The sequence below is a fragment of the Antedon mediterranea genome, chromosome 9 (assembly GCF_964355755.1).
Source record: "Antedon mediterranea chromosome 9, ecAntMedi1.1, whole genome shotgun sequence".
In the NCBI taxonomy this organism is placed as follows: domain Eukaryota; kingdom Metazoa; phylum Echinodermata; class Crinoidea; order Comatulida; family Antedonidae; genus Antedon; species Antedon mediterranea.
This window is the reverse complement of record NC_092678.1, coordinates 15,074,537-15,093,679: the sequence shown is the minus strand read 5'-3', so window position 1 is coordinate 15,093,679 and position 19,143 is coordinate 15,074,537. Positions and strand designations below refer to the sequence as shown.

At 32.9% G+C, this 19,143-nt stretch overlaps 1 protein-coding gene and 1 long non-coding RNA gene across 2 annotated transcripts; one reads left to right on the top strand and one right to left on the bottom strand.

Moving 5' to 3' along the window:
• Positions 1 to 1,532: 1,532 nt before the first annotated feature.
• On the bottom strand, positions 1,533 to 2,839 carry LOC140059136 (uncharacterized). The gene is made up of 3 exons (XR_011847122.1): positions 2,745 to 2,839; positions 1,905 to 2,009; positions 1,533 to 1,556 (listed from the first exon to the last, which is right to left on the bottom strand). It is a non-coding gene; the product is annotated as an uncharacterized lncRNA (long non-coding RNA).
• A 10,088-nt stretch (positions 2,840 to 12,927) lies between these two features.
• On the top strand, positions 12,928 to 15,336 carry LOC140058221 (uncharacterized). Its single transcript, XM_072103785.1, has 2 exons — positions 12,928 to 14,228; positions 14,340 to 15,336. The coding sequence occupies exons 1-2, from the start codon at positions 12,928 to 12,930 to the stop codon at positions 15,334 to 15,336; spliced, it is 2,298 nt and encodes a 765-aa protein (XP_071959886.1).
• Positions 15,337 to 19,143: the final 3,807 nt, after the last annotated feature.

Here is a 19,143-nt window from a genome sequence, read left to right as displayed (position 1 = left end):
TGCGCCGTGTTGTATGAGACAATCCACTATTTCTGTTGTATGGTTGGCACATAGTAAATACAAATGTAGTGGAGTATATCCAGACTAGAAGGAAATCATAACCATGTAGTAGTAAATATTAATTCCAGCTGTAATGCAATCGTATATTTTGGTCATGTCACATTGATAATAGTTATAAATTCTACATTGTTATGACAAAATCTTCTGAGTGTACAAAACAATAAAAACCAGCTAAATTCATTTGTACATTATTTACCATACATAGCCTGTTACATATAGCATGCCGTACTGACCAACGTCAACGCAACAGTCTACTTGTCTACGCCTTTATAAAATAGGACCCAAATAAAATTATTTCAAAAGTCGATTATTATATAATATAAACCAACTTAAACAACCTAGACAGATAAATTAAAGTGCTACTATAATTGTAATACAATGTGTGAATTAAATATTAATTGATTTTATGCAATGTAATATTGTTTCTAAAAAAACATGTCGGTTATGGCATGTCTTCATTTCTTGCTTCATTCAATAACTGCTTCTAAAATTCGCAATAAATAATTCAAAATAATTAATATTAATTATAAGTTACATATTATAAATGAAATAGAGATATTTGCTGGAACAGATACTGTTTTCACAATAATGACATAAATACCACTATGATTGTATGTACATTACTACATGTTGTGATGTTACTGATGCACCATACTATGTGACACAAGTCACTATTGCTGTTAGAATATCACAAATACCTATGTAGTGTAGTGTCTCCATACTAGAAAGAAGTCATATTCATGCAATGTATTCATATTTTGTTTATGTTAAATTAAGACCCAATGAAATTAATTCAAGAATATTAATTATATTCTAACCAACTTTAAAAAAAATAGACAGAGAAATTGAAGAACTACTATAATTGTAATACAAATGTGTGAATGACAATCGATTATATGACGTCATAATTGGCGAGACGCACTTAGTTATAATTGTTTTACAAACACATATCGATCATGGCATTTCTGCATAATACAGTTTTTAATTAATTAATTTTTTATTTTATAATTGTTTTTGAATTTGTAATACATACTTCTAAGTAATTCATATAATTATAAAAGAGACGTCATGAATCGAATAGAGATGTTTGCTTGAACCGATAATGTTTATTAATACTGGCATAATAGACCTCCTAAAATTGTATGTTACCTCATTTTGTGACGATACATCTGCGCCGTGTTGTATGAGACAATCCACTATTTCTGTTGTAGGATTGCCATATAGTAAATTCACATGTAGTGGAGTGTGTCCAAGCTAGAAAGAAATCATAATCATGTAGTTTATAAATATCAATTCCAGCTGTAATGCAATCGTATATTTTGGTCATGCCACATTGATAATGGTTGTAAATTGTACATTGTTATGACAAAATCTTCTGAATGTACAAAACAATAAAAATCAGTTAAATTAATTTGTACATTATTTACCACACATAGCTTGTTACATATAGCATGCCGTACTGACCAACGTCAACGCAACAGTCTACTTGTCTACGCCTTTATAAAATAGGACCCAAATAAAATTATTTCAAGAGTCGATTATTATATTATATAAACCAACTTAAACAACCTAGACAGATAAATTAAAGTGCTACTATAATTGTAATACAATGTGTGAATTAATATTAATTGACTTTATGCAATGTAGTATTGTTTCTAAAAATATATGTCGGTTATGGCATGTCTTAATTTCTTGCTTCATTCAATAACTGCTTCTCAATAAATAATTCAAAATAATTAATATTAATTATAAATTACATATTACAAATGAAATAGAGATGTTTGCTTGAACCGATAATGTTTTATTAAAACTTGCATAATAGACCTCCTAAAATTGTATGTTACCTTATTTTGTGACGTTACTTGTGCGCCGTGTTGTATGAGAAAATCCACTATTTCTTTTGTAGGATTGGAACATCCTAAATACACATGTAGTGGAGTGTATCCAAGCTAGAAAGAAATCATAAACATGTAGTAGTAAATATCAATTCCAGATGTAATGCAATCATATTTTTCGGTCATGCCACATTGATAATGGTTGTAAATTCTACAGTGTCATGACAACATCTTCTGAGTGTACAAAACAATAAAAACCACCTAAATTTATTTGTACTTTATTTACAACACATCTGGCTTGTCACATATAACACGCCGTACTGACCAACGTCAACGCAACTAACAATCAGTCTACTTAAAAACCGGTTTGCAAAACGTCGTAGTAAGTACTTTTTTATTTCGTACATAACTATCGAACTAACTTGATTGAATCAAAAAAGAAAATTTACGCCTTTATATAAAATATAACCCAAATAAAAGTATTCAAGAGTTGATTATTATATTATTTAAACCAACTTAAACAAATTAGACAGATACATTGAAGTACTACTATAATTGTAATTAAATGTGTGAATGACAATCGATTATAATGATGTCATAATTGACTTTATGCAATGTATTATTGTTTCTATAAACAAATGTCGGTTATTGCATGCCTTCGTTTATTGTTTCATTCCATAACTGCTTCAAAAATTCGCAATAAATAATTCTAAATAATTAATTTAAATATAAATGACAAATTATAAATGAAATGAGATGTTTGCTGGAACAGATAGGCCTACTGTTTTAATAATAACGACATAAAGACCTACTGTAATCGTATGGGCATTATGATTTTGTGTACATTACCATAGTTTGTGACGTTGCTGATGCGCCGTGCCGTATGAGATAATCCACTATTTCTGTTGTAGAGTTGGCACATAGTAAATAGTCATGTAGTGGAGTGTATCCTTGCTAGAAAGAAATCATAATCATGTAGTTTATAAATATAGATTACAGCTGTAATGCACACATGTTTTTTATTCATGTCACATAATAATTAACAACTGTTGTAAATTAAATACTGTTTTGATGACTAAAATCAGTTACATTTATACTCACAAACAGCTATGTTACAACCCTGAAGTAAAAAATAATTATAATTACTATAATGATAAGCGAAAAAAGTGAATACAAAGTTGCTGTTGTCGATTGACAAAGACATGTGAGTCTGGTCACCATTATGAATTATCTGTACTAGATGGTACGCTCGCTTCGCTCGCGTACCATCTAGGTCGTGCCCACAGACACAGATGGTTCTCGAATACATAATAATTTCAGCGTTAAAAAACTGGCGATTTCATATGTACGTACCGCAGGACAATAATACATGTCGTTTACAGCCTACAGGAACGAATAAATAGACACTGTGATTTATGTACTCAACTAAAATTAGCACCATGTGAATTACTTCCGAAAGAGAAACCAATTGTTTAAGTCAAATTTAAACAAACTTAATTTGTGTTTTGTATGTAACATTAGGGTTGAGGGATGGATATGGGGAAGAGGATGGGTGCAAAGAGGAACAATTTTTTAATATTATTCTTTATCCATTTAGTAACGAAATATTAATTGAACTTATTCAACCTTATGTTCCTAAGCGGTCTCTGAGATCTAGATCCGAGTCTCTTCTTGCCCATATATTTCATCCTTCCACTAAGTTTTATGGAAATCGTTCATTTTCTTTGGCATCCGTTTCTCTATGGAATGCGTTGCCTATTGAAATCCGTCAGGCTACTTCCACCAGTGTCTTCAAATCTCTCCTCAAAACCCACTTTTTAATTTGTAAATTTATAAATTGTTCTGTCTTTGTAAAGCGCATTGAGGCTTTCAGCATAATGCGCTATATCAAGTACCAGTTATTATTATTATTATTATTATTGTTTTCATGTTTTACAAATAATATACCACTAAACACAGTAAAACATTGCGATGTAATACTTTGTTGAAACTATCACCGTCCTAGTCGATTGAAATAGTACAGTGGGCCCTACATGTAACGATACATCACTACGACGTGTATATGTTTATATAATGTAAAACAATTTGTGAAAACCACCTCTATTCGGGAAAATCATAAATTCGATTTAATCGTCAATAAATATTAAATTATTTAACTTAACTTAATTAGTAGGCCTAATGGTTTTCAATTGTTTCTTAGAGCCAATTCATACTTAAGTTGGTTCCTACCCTACCCACCAAAGTTGTTCTGCGTTTAGGGCATGTGATGTACCGTAGGCCTATCCTTTACTGGTTTTACAACGCTACTCATGCCAGTGAGGGAAGGGTGATGATGTGGGTGGTTTAACTGCAATAATAAAGATTTATAAATAATATACGGCGAGTGAAAACGCTAGCTCTTTATCCGTTTAAAAAAAATGTATATCCAACCTCTGCAGCACAGATTGAAAAAAAAAATGGATCGAATTTCTGTTATGAGTATACAGTACTTGCCTTTACGACGCCTGAGGGAATAGACACTTGTGGAACAGAGATTGGAATGTTCCATTCATCGCAAATCAATACATTTGTATAAACGTATATTAAATCTATCAAAATAGTATTTTTTAAAGAAAATCGGCCTGTCTTCAACATTATGATGCTGTACTCGAGCTGTTCAACCGGTTTTCAGCCATTAAAAACAATTATCGTAGGAGAAGATAGGAAAATGCGAAGCATCCTCGTATTATCGTCTGCGGGTATTTTTCAAGACGGACATCCATTAGACAGTGTATACCACGATCGAAAAACACCCCTATTTGGGGCAAATCGTTGAACCTAAATTCGTTTTAATCGTCAATAACTAATTATCGAACTCAATTTAATTAGTAAACAGGGTTACATCAGGCGGTTAAAATCAGTACCGAATGTACGAACCAACTTTATATACCATCGAGTAAACATTCTAGAAATAACGCGCGATTTACCGAATTTTTCCCTTACGTAAATTTATATATAGATAATGATTTCGAAAAAGTTTTACTAGATTGGATTTGGATGAACTTAATTATTATAATTATTTCACATACAAAAAAATGGCTCTTGACTTGAAACTGTCATTCTGACCGTCTAACTAATCGGCCAACCCTCTACAGTAACCGTACACATCGATCTCATAATTTAAGACAAACATTAACAGTAAGTACCGATAAATAATGTCACTAAATTTATTTATTTATTTAATTTGCAGCATTCGTCACTAAAGCATATGTTATTGATCCAGGATATTAAACAGTATTCATTATATTTGAATATAGGTATAATGATTACACTTTACAATTTACATAAATGTATGATCTTCTTGGAACTAAATGAATTACTATACTTTCTTATTAGTAATAATATGGAAAGTCTATCTTTTGTTTTACCTCATCTTTGTTTTTCAAAAGATCTGGATTTTTCTGACATATTTCTTTAATTTGTTGCAAGTCATTCATCTTAAAAGCATCTTGTAATCTGTAATGGTCAAATATGAAATATAGAATGAGTTACATCAATAATTAAAAAAAATGATAGCATTTATGTTTTTCGTAGCCGTGTTCGTATAGTATTGTAACTCTTCAACTTTACAACTCACCTCGACATCTTAAGTACTATACTTAGTCTTCATAAAGCTCTTTGCTGGTTTAGTTTGATTTGATTATCTGAAGATGATATTATTAATCGAATTAAATATTATTATTACAATACAAGTTTTGATACAACATTAATATATAATATGTATACAGCAATACTATTAGTGAACACTAGTATTAATATTCAGTTGTCAAAAACATTTGAAGTACAATACAAACATTGCTCATTAAGAGCACGTGACTTTCTGTTGGATACAGGACAAGAACCCTACGTGCACAATAAAACAGAACAAGAAGAAATTAAGCTCGATCTATACAAAAAGATTATTAAGACTATTGTGTAATATGATTTATGAAAAGTATCACAGAAAGTTTCTTCAAATGAAGACTTTTAATTTCTCACAAAAAAAAGTTCGAAAATTAATAATTACGGTTTTTTGGAGAATATTGCGTCAAAAACTGTAAATGTAAATGTTGTTTTTTGTTTGTCTTATGTAGAATCAACCCACTTTTATTTCTTCATCAATAAAATGTTCGTTTACAATGCATTGCACAAGAGTAATGTAATGATACAATACACTATAATTGACATTAAATAACTTTCACTACATCTGATATCTCACTCCTACCATTACATTTTATATATAATAGTATAAGGAAAGAGGAAAAAAAACATTTTCCTCTATGTTATACACACTTTACACGTTTTTCAATCCTTAACAATGTACGTATAATTTACCACATAATTCTTTATTTTATAATTCTTTTTATCTCTTTCAGGCAATCAAAAAAAAAAGTTATATTTTACTTTACCTAAATATCAATTTTATAAACGTTAATTTTATACCTTGCTAAATTGTTACGGTCCATATCTGACCACATTTTTTTTGCCTTTTCTTTATTTATTAAAAACTCACAATTGATTATACCTTCTAACTCCACAGTGAACATTAACCATGGACATTTTTTGACAAGTCCTAGTCTATGTTTGACTTTACTTTTATAAACACAGAAAGTTAAATTGGAAAATATTTCAGTAATTTTGACATCTTATTTTCCAAGTACAATTTTCTCCAATGTAACTTCCTGAGTAAATGCAAAACATGTTTTCAGCATAGCGCAACATTTTACCCAGCAATGTTTTACTTCTTTGCATGTAAATAACATATGTTTTTCATTTTCAACCTCCTCATTACAATATTTACTGTTTGACAAATTTCATAATTTTAGCTTACACCTAGTTGGTAAAATGTTATGTAGCAACTTAAAATTAAAAAAAGCCACTCTTTTTATGTGCAACATACTCTTAACTGTATTATTATATAACACAATAATAGGCACAATTCAGCACTATAAGCAAATTATGCTTCAGATCATAGCATGGCAACAATTTACTATCATACTAACGTACGTGCATGTTGCGTTTGCAGGGATTTTTTTTATTAAATGTCAGGAAAGTTATTTTTATCACAAAAATTACCTATAATTTGTGAAAGTGACAAAATCAAACAATGACTTGACATAGTAGACGCTTTATTAAAAGTAAAAACACAAGCTAAAATTACACTGAAAATAAATGGAATAATTTTCCTGAATAAATTAAACATCTAATGGTTCACGAAAACTGTACATTTATTGAACCTTCATACATTTAAATGAAAACAGAAAATACATACCAACAAAAAGATGTCTGAACAAAATAGAAAAACAACTCAACAATAACATAGTATGCTGCATTACATTCGGAATGTCATTTATACTAGTATAACAGTAAGGTAAAACTAATCGATAGCAGCTAAAGCAACGTCAATATAATTCCATAACACTCCAACAGTATAATGGCTACGTTTACAAACCCATACATAGTTAAGGCTTTCTTCTGCATAACCGTAGCTTTTTGTATAAACAACTAAAGTGTAGGACTATTGTGTTTGTGAACTCGGGGGTTTTCATTCAAAATAAAGAGGTTTCACATGACTACTAAACAAACGAAAATGAATTCATCTTTAGTTGTATTGACTACTGTGTAGCATCATAAATATATTTATAAAACAAGAGTTGGAATCATCATGTCAACGGATTATATATCATCTACTAGCAATAAAGCTCTAGACAATTGCGGTTCTCTTATTAATTCCACAAATGTTTATTTTCTGTACTGTCCTTTCCGGTTTCCAATTTACTGAAACTATACAACACTATAAAGTTAACTATAAGAATGAGTACATATTCAAATACATGCATGTGGGAATTAAAAGGCCTACCAGCCAAACTAAAATATACATCTGTTCTTAAATAATTAAATTTCTAACATTGTATCACCATGTCAAGAACTGTTGATGATGGAAACATAAAGGTTTAACGTAAAATTTACCATTATAACCTGATTTATAAAAAATAAAATAATTTGTCTTGTTTCAAGGTTTAACCCCTTTTCAGTTGTTAGGGTATTATTATTCATAAGCTTCTTGGTATTTCCTGTTTGGCAATGATACCTCTAATTGCTGATGCAAAACATGCATTGGCTAGGCTAGGCTTAACTTGGCTAAAACTAAGATGATGATAATTGGTGCGGTTTTTGTAGACTTCGCCTTCATACATTTGCAAAGAAAATAAATAGGTTTTCGAGGAACATTGCATACACTAGCATGTAAACGTAATATGATTTTGCACTTTTCTAAAACTGTTTAACAAATAAAACATTATAATTTTAACAAATAACAGATAAAAGTAAAGAGGATTGGAGGAGTGAGGCCGATATGCACTTTGGCCACAACAACATCGCTATTCGCAATATGGTCCCGATAACTGTAAAACTGCACATTGAAAATATTAACCATATTAATGAAATTGAAACGGAATTGTCACAATATTATAAATACACAAATGGTAAAACAGAGAATATACATACCAACAAGAGGCGAGGAAATAAAAAAAACATGGATGAAAAAAATTCAAAACAGTTTATGTGATTTATACTAAAAAGGTAAAGGTCCCGTATTTAATTCTGAACATAGGGTAATGAGCTAATTCTACATGCCCCGCCATTATGTGGTAGGGTAGCAAATTTCTTTCCACGCCGCCTTATTCTCTCTAGTATTTTCAATCAAGTACTCATTTACAGCTGAGTAGACTGGGAGTGTTGGGGAATTGAACCCAGGTCTCTCTGTGTGACAGTCAAGTGTCCTAACCACCTGGGTGACAGTCAAGTGTCCTAACCACTCGATTACCAAACTACATTTATACTAGCATAGGGTAACATTAATCGGTAGAAGCTAAAACAACTTACATATAACTTCACGACACTCAAACAGTATAATAAAACCATACATATTTGAGGCTTTCTTCTGTAAATCCGTAGCTTTTTGTTTAAACAAATATAATAAAGTGTAGGACTATTGTGATTATGAACTTGGTCGTTATAATTTAAAATAAAGAGGTTTCGCATGATTACCAAACAAACAAAAATGAATGAATATTTTAGTTTAATGATAATATACTTTGAGTAAATATCTATCACTGTATTGACTACAGTGTAGCATGATACGTATTATTGATCAAACTACAGTTGAAATCATCATGTTGACTGATTATATATCATGTACTAGCAATAAAGCTCTAGACTATGTAAATGCCGTTCACTTCTTCATTCCACAAATGTTTTTGTTTGTGCGGTCTGTATCGGTTTCCGATTTACTGAAACTATACAACATTATAAAGTTGACTAAAAGCTTGAGAGTACATATTTAAATACATGCACGAGGGAGTGAATAGGCCTACCAGTAAAACTAAAATAATACATCTTGACATGTCTTAAAGGTGTTAGCCAATATTTAAATTTCTAACTGTTCACCATGTCAACTAATATTGATGATGGGAAAATAAATGCTCAACTAAAATTTACCAATATAAACTTATTTTTAAAAAATATAGAATATTTTTACAACCCTTTTTCAGGGGTTAGGGGATTTCTATGGAAGTCCTAATTATTCATGAGCTTCTTGGCATTACCTGTCTGGCATATCATACTGATGCAGAACATGCATTAGCTAGGGGAGGCTTAACTTGGCTAAAACTAAGGTGGCGATAATTATTGCACCTTTAGTAGACTTTGTCTTAATACACTTGCAATGAAAATAATTAGGCTTTTGGGGAACATTGCATGCAAAAAAGCATGTAAACGTTAATATGATTGTGCACTTTCTAAAACTGTATTTATCAAATTTACGTTTATCTGTTATTTGTTAAAAACATATTTTAACAAATAACATATAAACGTAAAGAGTATTGGAGGAGAGATATCCTCATGTATGTTCAATTGACTCGATAACGCCCTATATAGTTTATTTGTTAGCATGATTGAAAACAAAAATGTTGCCAAATGAGGGCACGCGTACCTGGAAGCCACTTAACTAACTAAACCAACACTGAAGTGTCAGGAAAACTATATGATATCTCAAAAAGTACCTACAATTTGTGAAAGTGACGAATTAGTTTTATTTTAGATGTGGTGTGTACGAAAGACAAACATTATAGACTCTCTATTCAAATTCAAAACAACATATAAAATATCTCTAGGCCTAATATTTACCCTGAATGAATAAAACATGTAGTGGTCTGTAAAACTGTACATTGATTGAAAATAGTCAACTTATTAATGAAATTGAAATCAAAACATAAATAATCTTGACTACGGCATTGTCACACTAATAATAAATAAACTCTTGACCAAACAGAGAAAATACATACCAACAAGAGGCGAGAAATATAAAAAAATAGTTAACAAAAACAATAACGTATACTGCATTACAGTCAGAATGTAATTTATACTAGCATAAATGTAGGGTACAACTAACCAGTAGAAACAATAGAAGCTAAACAACTTACATATAATTCCACGGCACTCCAACTGTATAATGGCTACGTTTGCTAAACCCATACATATTTATGCTTTCTTTTGAATAACCGTAGCTTTAAACAAATAAAGTGTAGTACTATAGTGTTTGTGAACTCGGTCGTTATCATTGGAAATAAAGAGGTTTCGCATGACTACCAAGCAGACGGAATTGAATCTTTAGTTTAATAAAATAGATGTTTAGCAATTACATATCATTGCATTGAATACTGTGTAGCATTATACATTATTTATAAACTAGAGTTGAAATCATCATTTTTACGACTTTTACCTATAAAGCTCTAGATAAAAGCGGTTCACTTCTTCATTCCACACATTTTCATTTTCTACCTTGTTTGTTCAGGGTTCCCATTTTACGAAAATATACACACAATAATTATAAATGTGACTATCAGCATGTTTACGTATTCAAATGCATGCATGAGAGAGTCAATACCAGTCAAACTAAATTATTTTATTTAACTCAAGCTGGTAAACAGTGGTAGTATTTATTAGACCTACCTAATAATTCCTTTACCATAATTCTAATAAACACTTAAAACAACACTGAACCTATTATAACATTCATAAAACTAGAATTTAAGTCTTCGATTTGACGAATTATAGGTGATCATTTATATAATTTTGCTGAAAGTTAATTTAAAAAAACATTCACTTATGTTAAAATATGATCGCAAAATATTGGCTTGATTTATGTATGAATTGTACATTTTTCAGCTTTCATTACATGACCTACGTTATTTAGGTGTTTAGTCATGAGAAAGATAACTAATTGAACAAGCACATATCAAAATTTGAGGGAAAATCGGGCACAAATAATCAAGATGCGTTCTGTTAAATGTGATAATATTTGACGAAAATAATCAAGATGCGTTCTGTTGAATGTGATAGTATTTGACGAAAATAATCAAGATGCGTTCTGTTGAATATGATAGTATTTTACGAAAATAATCAAGATGCGTTCTGTTGAATGTGATAATATTTGAAAAGAGAAAAACAAATTAAATTGACTCGTGGCCATTTGATGACGTCACAATATTTTGTAGCTCAAATGTGTACATGAATGCATATCTACAACTCAATGACTTCCAGAATAAATTAAAAAAGTGAGGGTCATCGTTTATTCTGAAGAATTATTTTCATTTTAAAATTGCCTTTTTCTCTTTTACTTTTCAGCACTTTTTGCAATTATTGTGCGCATTTTGTCATTTTTTACCTGCTCGTATAGCGTTATTTTAATTCGTAATTGTCTCAAATTTAGTGAAATGTACTAAGAAAGGGATTGAAAACAAAGGAGGTACCTGACAAATTAGGGTCAATCTGAAAGAAGCATTAAATCAAACTTTCTCTATAGACTATAACATTCACTCTGAATCAAAACACTAAAGACTGTCGACAAGCATTCGTTTATTCAACCATGTCTTTAATAACAAATCTGTAAGATCTCTTTAATTTAAAATCACTGGTTACGACGCATTGTTTTGTATTCGTTTGTCTAAATAAATACAATCAACCAACCACATTTCATTTGTACCTTGTTTATAAACATGCCAATAAATAATATCGGATCGTATAATGCAGTTCTATGCAGTATACCTATTGTTTTAATTTGACGTTTAGTGCAGCATACACATCAAACTTTAAACGTTGTCCTAAATAGACATCATTTTGTCGTCCTGAAATTGGCCTAAAAATAACTGTTATTTATGTCACCGGAAGACAGCAAAAAAAGTAGAGAAAAAAAGAAAGCACACAACTCCAAACTGAATGGAATATGTCATATATTTAATATCGGAAACGATTATGAATAAATAAAAAATTTGGCAGCCACATCATATTATTTACATTACATATCAAGACACAGTATTTGTATTACAAGCAAAATTGAGATGCTCAAAATCAAATAATTAGATAATCGTTATTTATAATAAAAGAAAAAAAATAATATCAAGGGTATGTTAAATGAAAAATACACATTTAGCAAAACTAAATTACAATGTTTTGCACTACAAAGCAAAAGCTATTGTGATGTCACACGGAAGTGAGCCCTCTAGAGGAAAAGAGGGGAGATGAATAAAGATGGACGACAACTACAACGTGTTTTGTTATGTTCTTATTGTTGGTTTCAGCCTAACGAGCGAGCCCGTACCAAATTGGGGGGTCATCCGGGAACAAAGTACGGAATTGTAGTTGTAGATCGAACTGATGGTAATTTTAGTTACTTATTCTAAGCTGGTTTTAGGTTTAGAGGCGTTTTATAACGAACGAGGTTTGGTGGTCGTCGAGCCAGTACACTGTGTTGTTGTTTTAGGCTTGTGTAGGCTTGCCTGTGATAGTAGAAGTCGGTTTGGCTTTTATTTTAGGGGTCTAGTTATTGAGACCACGGCGCACGGTAGGTTTAATACTGTGTGGGCTTGGCAGGTATTTCATTACTGGTGCCTTAATTATCGTCATATTGGTTATTTTAACCTGTGTTTTTGTTTGTTTGTTTCGAATAGAAACTATGTCAGAAAGTGATTTTGACGAGGAATTTTTGGATAGCATGTCCATTGAGGTGGTAGCTCAGCTATCAGAGGAGCGTTTGCGACTCCTAGGTACTAGGGTTGGAGCATCTATAAATGATACCATGAATAAATATGACTTGATAAATGTGATTGGAAATCATGTTGGTTTAATTACTCATGAATCCGTAAAAACTGCGGGGAATGAGGTCGAGTTGGCTAGAATTGAGTTGGAACGTGAAAAATTGATTTTTGAAAGAAGAAAAATAGAGATGCAAACTCAAAGAGAAATGGAAAAAGAAAAACATGAATTTGAGTTAAAGAAATTAGAATTAGCTAACCAAATGGGTCACACCACACGGGTTTCTACACCTAATGATTCAGAGATTACTCAGAATATTAAATGGGTTCCCAAGTTTAATGAGGACGAGGTAGAGACATATTTTTTAGCTTTTGAGAAAATTGCTAATAGATTAAAGTGGCCTGCTAGACACTGGACTGTGTTTTTACAAACTGCTCTTGTGGGTAAAGCCCAAGAGGTATTTTCTGCATTGGCTGATGATCAATGTGAAAGCTATGATGCGGTTAAAACTGCTGTTTTGTCAACTTATGAGTTAGTTCCAGAGGCGTATCGTCAGAAATTTAGGAACTTAGGTAAACCTTATGATCAAACGTTTACAGAATTTGCACGTAAGAAGCAGATTCTTTTTGATAGATGGTGTAGTTCGGAACGAGAAAAGGGTGAATTTGGAAAGCTTCGTGAGCTTATGTTAGTTGAGGAGTTTAAATCTTGTTCCCCTACTGAAGTTCGAACACATCTAGAGGAGCAGAAAGTTGATGATTTAAGGAAAGCGGCTTCTGTTGCCGATAATTATGTGCTCACGCACAAGGTGGTGGATACCAAATCGGTTTCCAAATCTGTTGATGATTCTAAGGTCCAAAGTCAGAAAACTACAGTTAATAGTAGTAGTAAATTTGTCAGAACTTGTTTTTACTGCAAGAAAAAGGGTCATATAAAGGCAGATTGCTGGCTGTTTCAATGCAAATCTAAAGGGGATAATAAGAAACCCCAATCACTTCCAAACACGTTAGTAAATACAGTCCCGTTGAAAGTGACAGCGAGTCATGACGTTGATGAATGTGAGAAGTTGATCCAATCTTCAGGTCCGGAAAAAGTGCGAAAGCTATTTAAGCCTTTCCTCTCTACTGGTTCTGTAGCATTGATCAACGATGTGAATCTGAGTAAAGTTCGTGTCTTAAGAGACACAGGGGCGTCACAATCCCTGATAATAGAATCGGCATTGTAATTTTCAAACGAGTCTTCTGCTGGAGCAAGTGTGCTCATTCAAGGTGTTGAAGGGGGTTATAAGGAAGTCCCACTTCATGTAATTCGGATTGAAACAGATATTGTTAGCGGAGATTTTGTTGTCGGTGTCGTTCCGAGTCTTCCAGTATGGGGTGTCACACTCCTTTTGGGGAATGATTTGGCCGGAGACAGAGTGACAGTAGAACCGGTTGTGTGCAAGAGTCCTGTTGAAGACGAAAACACGGTGTGTTTAGAGAAAGAATTATCACATGTGTTTCCATCATGTGCGGTGACGCGATCTATGGCAAATAAAACCATAGATGAGGATGAGAGTATTGACTTATGTGATAGTTTTTACGGAGAAATTACAGATCGCGTTTCCCAAGAGGCTGTCTGCTCAGGTCCCAAGTCACACACTGCCCAGGCTGAACAACAGCACCCAAAAGTGTGTGATTTCGGTCCGACAGTTCTCAATTGGTCTAGGTTAGTGGAAGAGCAGAGTAATGATCCTGATTTGGTGTCATTTGGTCAGCAAGCTCTTTCTGTAGAGGAAATGTCTATTGTTCCTGTTTGTTATTATATAAAGGATGGCATACTTATGCGTAAGTGGAGGCCACCAGATATTCCAAGTAGTGATGTTTGGAATGAGATTCACCAGATAGTTATTCCTAGTGGATACCGTCAGGATATTATTGGTATTGCGCATGATGATCCTCTTTCAGGGCATTTAGGTGTCAATAAAACGGTAGACAAAATTCTCAGGCATTTCTTTTGGTCAGGTCTTAGAAAAGATGTGTCTAACTATTGTAAATCCTGTCATGCGTGTCAGGTAGTGGGGAAGCCTAATCAAAAGGTTCCAGTAGCCCCACTTAAGCCTATTCCTGCATTCGGTGAACCATTTTCAAGGGTTATTGTTGATTGTGTGGGTCCATTACCACGTACTAAAAATGGAAATGAGTATCTATTAACAATAATGTGTGCATCAAGTAGGTTTCCAGAAGCGATTCCTCTTAGGCGTATTACAGCTAAGAATGTTGTTAAAGCATTGGTCAAATTTTTTACATGGGTAGGATTGCCTAAAGCTGTTCAGTCCGATCAAGGATGAAACTTCATGTCAAAGATATTTAAACAAGTCTTAGAGCAGTTAGGTGTTGCCCATATAAGTTCAAGTGCTTACCATCCACAGTTTCAAGGGGCACTTGAGAGATTTCATCAAACACTTAAGAATATGATTAAAACCTATTGTTTTCAATGTGAAAAGGAATGGAATGAGGGAGTTCCCTTATTGTTATTTGCTGTTCGTGAAACAGTGCAAGAGTCCTTAGGGTTTAGCCCATTTGAGTTGGTGTATGGTCATTCGGTCCGAGGCCCTCTTAAAATAGTCAAAGAAAGGCTGTTAGGGAATTCAGAAGAGTCTGTATCGATACTAGATTATGTGTCTGAGTTTCGTGATCGATTAAATCGTGCTCGTGAGATGGCTAGAAAGAATCTTGTGAAGGCTCAGGGTAAAATGAAGAGATTGTTTGTTAGGAAATCAGAAAAGAGAAGGTGATGAAGTGTTAGTTATGTTGCCTCTTCCCAGTCAACCATTATCTGCAAGATTTGCTGGTCCTTACAAAGTATTAGAAAGAGTAGGAGAAGTTGACTATGTGTTAGATACTCCAGATAGGCGTAAGAAGAAGCGACTGTGTCATATAAACATGTTGAAACCATACACAGCGAGAAATAAAATTGATACCTGTACGTCAATTCTGAAGAGTTTGGTGATCCTGATACATGTGTTAAGTTCAGTAATTCAGATGTTCTTGCAAACATTGAAGAGAAAGTTGGTCATTTATCTCGTGATCGTAAGGTTGAAATTGTTAGTTTGATATTTGGAAATCTGCAGTTGTTTTCGGATGTTCCAGGTCGAACGAACTTAGTGGAGCATGACGTTAAGACAGCTGATTGTTCACCAATAAAACAAAATCCATATAGAGCAAATCCGTTCAAGATGAAGATATTACAAAATGAGATTGATTACACGAGCCTAGTTGCAGTGCTTGGAGTTCTCCATGTATATTAGTTCCGAAGCCAGATAAATCGTATCGCTTTTGTACTGATTATCGGAAGGTTAATGCCAAATCTACTACAGATTCATATCCCATACCGAGGATAGACGACTGTATTGATCGTGTGGGTAGTGCTAAGTTTGTCAGTAAATTTGATCTTCTAAAGGGTTACTGGCAAATTCCTTTAACCGAGCGTGCGAAAGAAGTGTCAGCTTTTGTAACTCCTATGGGTCTTTATCAGTATAAGGTCATGCCTTTCGGTTTAAAGAATGCACCAGCCACGTTCCAGAGATTGGTTAATGGTATAAGTTCAGGGTTGGAGGGCTGTGAAGCTTATATAGACGATTTGGTTGTTTATAGTGATACATGGGTTGTACATGTGCAGAGAATTAAGGCATTGTTTGACAGGTTGACAGCTGCAAAGTTGACAGTAAATTTGGTGAAAAGCGAGTTTTCCTGTGCAGAAATTGTGTTTTTAGGTCATAAAGTTGGTTGCGGAAAAGTGAAACCATTAAGTGCTAAGATTAAGGCAGTCTGTGATTTCCCAGTTTCAAAGAGTAAGCAGGAGTTAATGCGGTTCTTGGGAATGGCTGGGTTTTATCGACGTTTTTGCAGAAGTTTCTCAACGCTTGTAGCTCCATTAACGAATCTGCTGAAAAAGAATGCGAGCTTTGTGTGGTTGGAGGAATGCAATAATGCGTTCATTAAAGTTAAAGCAATGTTATCAAACGAACCGGTGTTGATGGCTCCACAATTTGATAAACAGTTCTCGTTAATGATTGATGCCAGTGATGTTGGTTCTGGTGCTGTGTTGGCGCAAACAGACGAGAACGGTGTTGACAAGCCTGTGTGTTTCTACTCCAGAAAATTCAACCTGCATGAGAAACGTTATTCTACTGTTGAGAAGGAGACATTAGCTTTGATGTCAGCGTTAAAGCACTTTGAAGTGTATCTTGGATCTACTCCGTTTCCAATTGTAGTGTGGACTGACCACAACCCATTAACTTTCTTGGCAAGAATGAAGGACAAGAATCAACGCTTGTTGAGATGGAGTTTAGCAGTTCAAGAAATGAATCTGGAAATTCATCATATCAGAGGAAAAGACAATGTTGTAGCTGACGCTTTGTCAAGAGTTTAGATAAAACATGCATGAAATGATTTTAAAAGTTTTGTTGATTTTAAAAGTGTTTATTTAATTATAATATGTTAGTTGTGATAGAGTGATGCATTAATGGCATACACGGATTTAAAGTAATTATAACTTGTGAAATTTTAAAGAAGCAGTTGAAGTAAATTCATATCAACGACCTGTTAAAATAACTACTGTATAAGAAAAGATTTAAGATGTTATAGTAAACCGTTATAAGTTTAATCATATCAAACTTTCTTTAAGTGGGGGTGTGTGATGGGTTTCTCACACTGAAGTGAGCCCTCTAGAGGAAAAGAGGGGAGATGAATAAAGATGGACGACAACTACAACGTGTTTTTTTATGTTCTTATTGTTGGTTTCAGCATAACGAGCGAGCCCGTAACACTATACATCTGGAAATTAAAAGATAACAAACATTGTAAACAGTGTGGCATCACTGATGGTGAAGATCACATTTTCTTCAAATGTAAACAGATTAAAGATGTTTGAAAAAAGTAGGAAGTATTCTTAAATTAAAAAAAAAAATAAACGATAAGTTCACATGCATACCTGTTTCAGTAAAATGACAAAACATAGCTAGTACCGGTAGTTTATTGTCTTCTATATTTACATCATGTGTTAGACACAAAATAATATTGTAGGCATGCATGCACTGTACAGTTAAAAACATACAAATCAAATTTAAAACAAGATTTGAAATACAAAAACACAGTATGATATTGATGAAAACGTTAACATGTTAAACATAATAAAAGTTAGGAACATACGATCACTGGAGCAACGATTATATTTTAGAAAAAAAACATTTGAATTCGTAAAATTACCGATGGTCAATGTAACTCTTTGAACTTTAACTGTTTACGGTTGTTTAATTTGATGCCGGTGAGTTTTGCTGCAGTATTTATAATTAATCTGTTAAGTAGCTTGTTCGCTATGTCTTGCAATAGGGCTTGAACTATAATATAGTTTGTTTGTTTTTTATTATGTATTTTCACGAAATTCGAAAAAATATAGACATATATTAATTATAAAAATACAAAGCATTGAACAACCGGGCATACACACACATCCTTAAAAACATAGTGGTTATGTTGGTACTCTCCATGTTCAAACTATAATAACGAATCGTAACTCTTTTAAAGGAGTTAAAGAATAGCAAACTAAGTGTAGCAATGACATCTACTAAATGTAAAAAAAGGTAGGCCATATGCCTAGTTTGGTAAATAAATGTGTGGACCAGTTTTTTGTTACGACTAATAAACTCCGGATCTTTCCAGTTTGCTTAAATGCATGAAATGTTGATTTGGGAAGATATTTTTATTTGTACTGAATGGGTACCAGCACTGTAAAGCATAATACCAAGAACACAGACGGATGTGGAGTTACCCATCGTATGTGCCTGAGTATTACGCTTAGGTGTCATCGCCACTTTTAAGACAATAATGTACTAACTGTATTAAAATTCAGTATTATAAAATCAATTCATAATATCATACCGACATTTAAAACCTATAAAGCTACTAAATTATACTATGCTACTGAATATTAATAATACAACTGTATCACGGTATTGCATAGGTATATGACACTCCCGCATTACATCACAACAATAATGAACAAGAGTAACACAAATATAAAAACCAATGGTGCAATTATGACAGATAGGCCTATGTACTGTAAATTCATCTTATTTGTATAGTATAGTAATGCA

What these genes read in the sequence shown, in the direction of transcription:
- LOC140058221 (XM_072103785.1), top strand. Translation starts at nt 12,928, where the DNA reads ATGTCAGAAAGTGATTTTGACGAGGAATTTTTGGATAGCATGTCCATT. An exon ending in CTGATAATAGAATCGGCATT is followed by an intron (nt 14,229 to 14,339) that starts GTAATTTTCAAA and finishes AGATATTGTTAG; the next exon opens with CGGAGATTTTGTTGTCGGTG.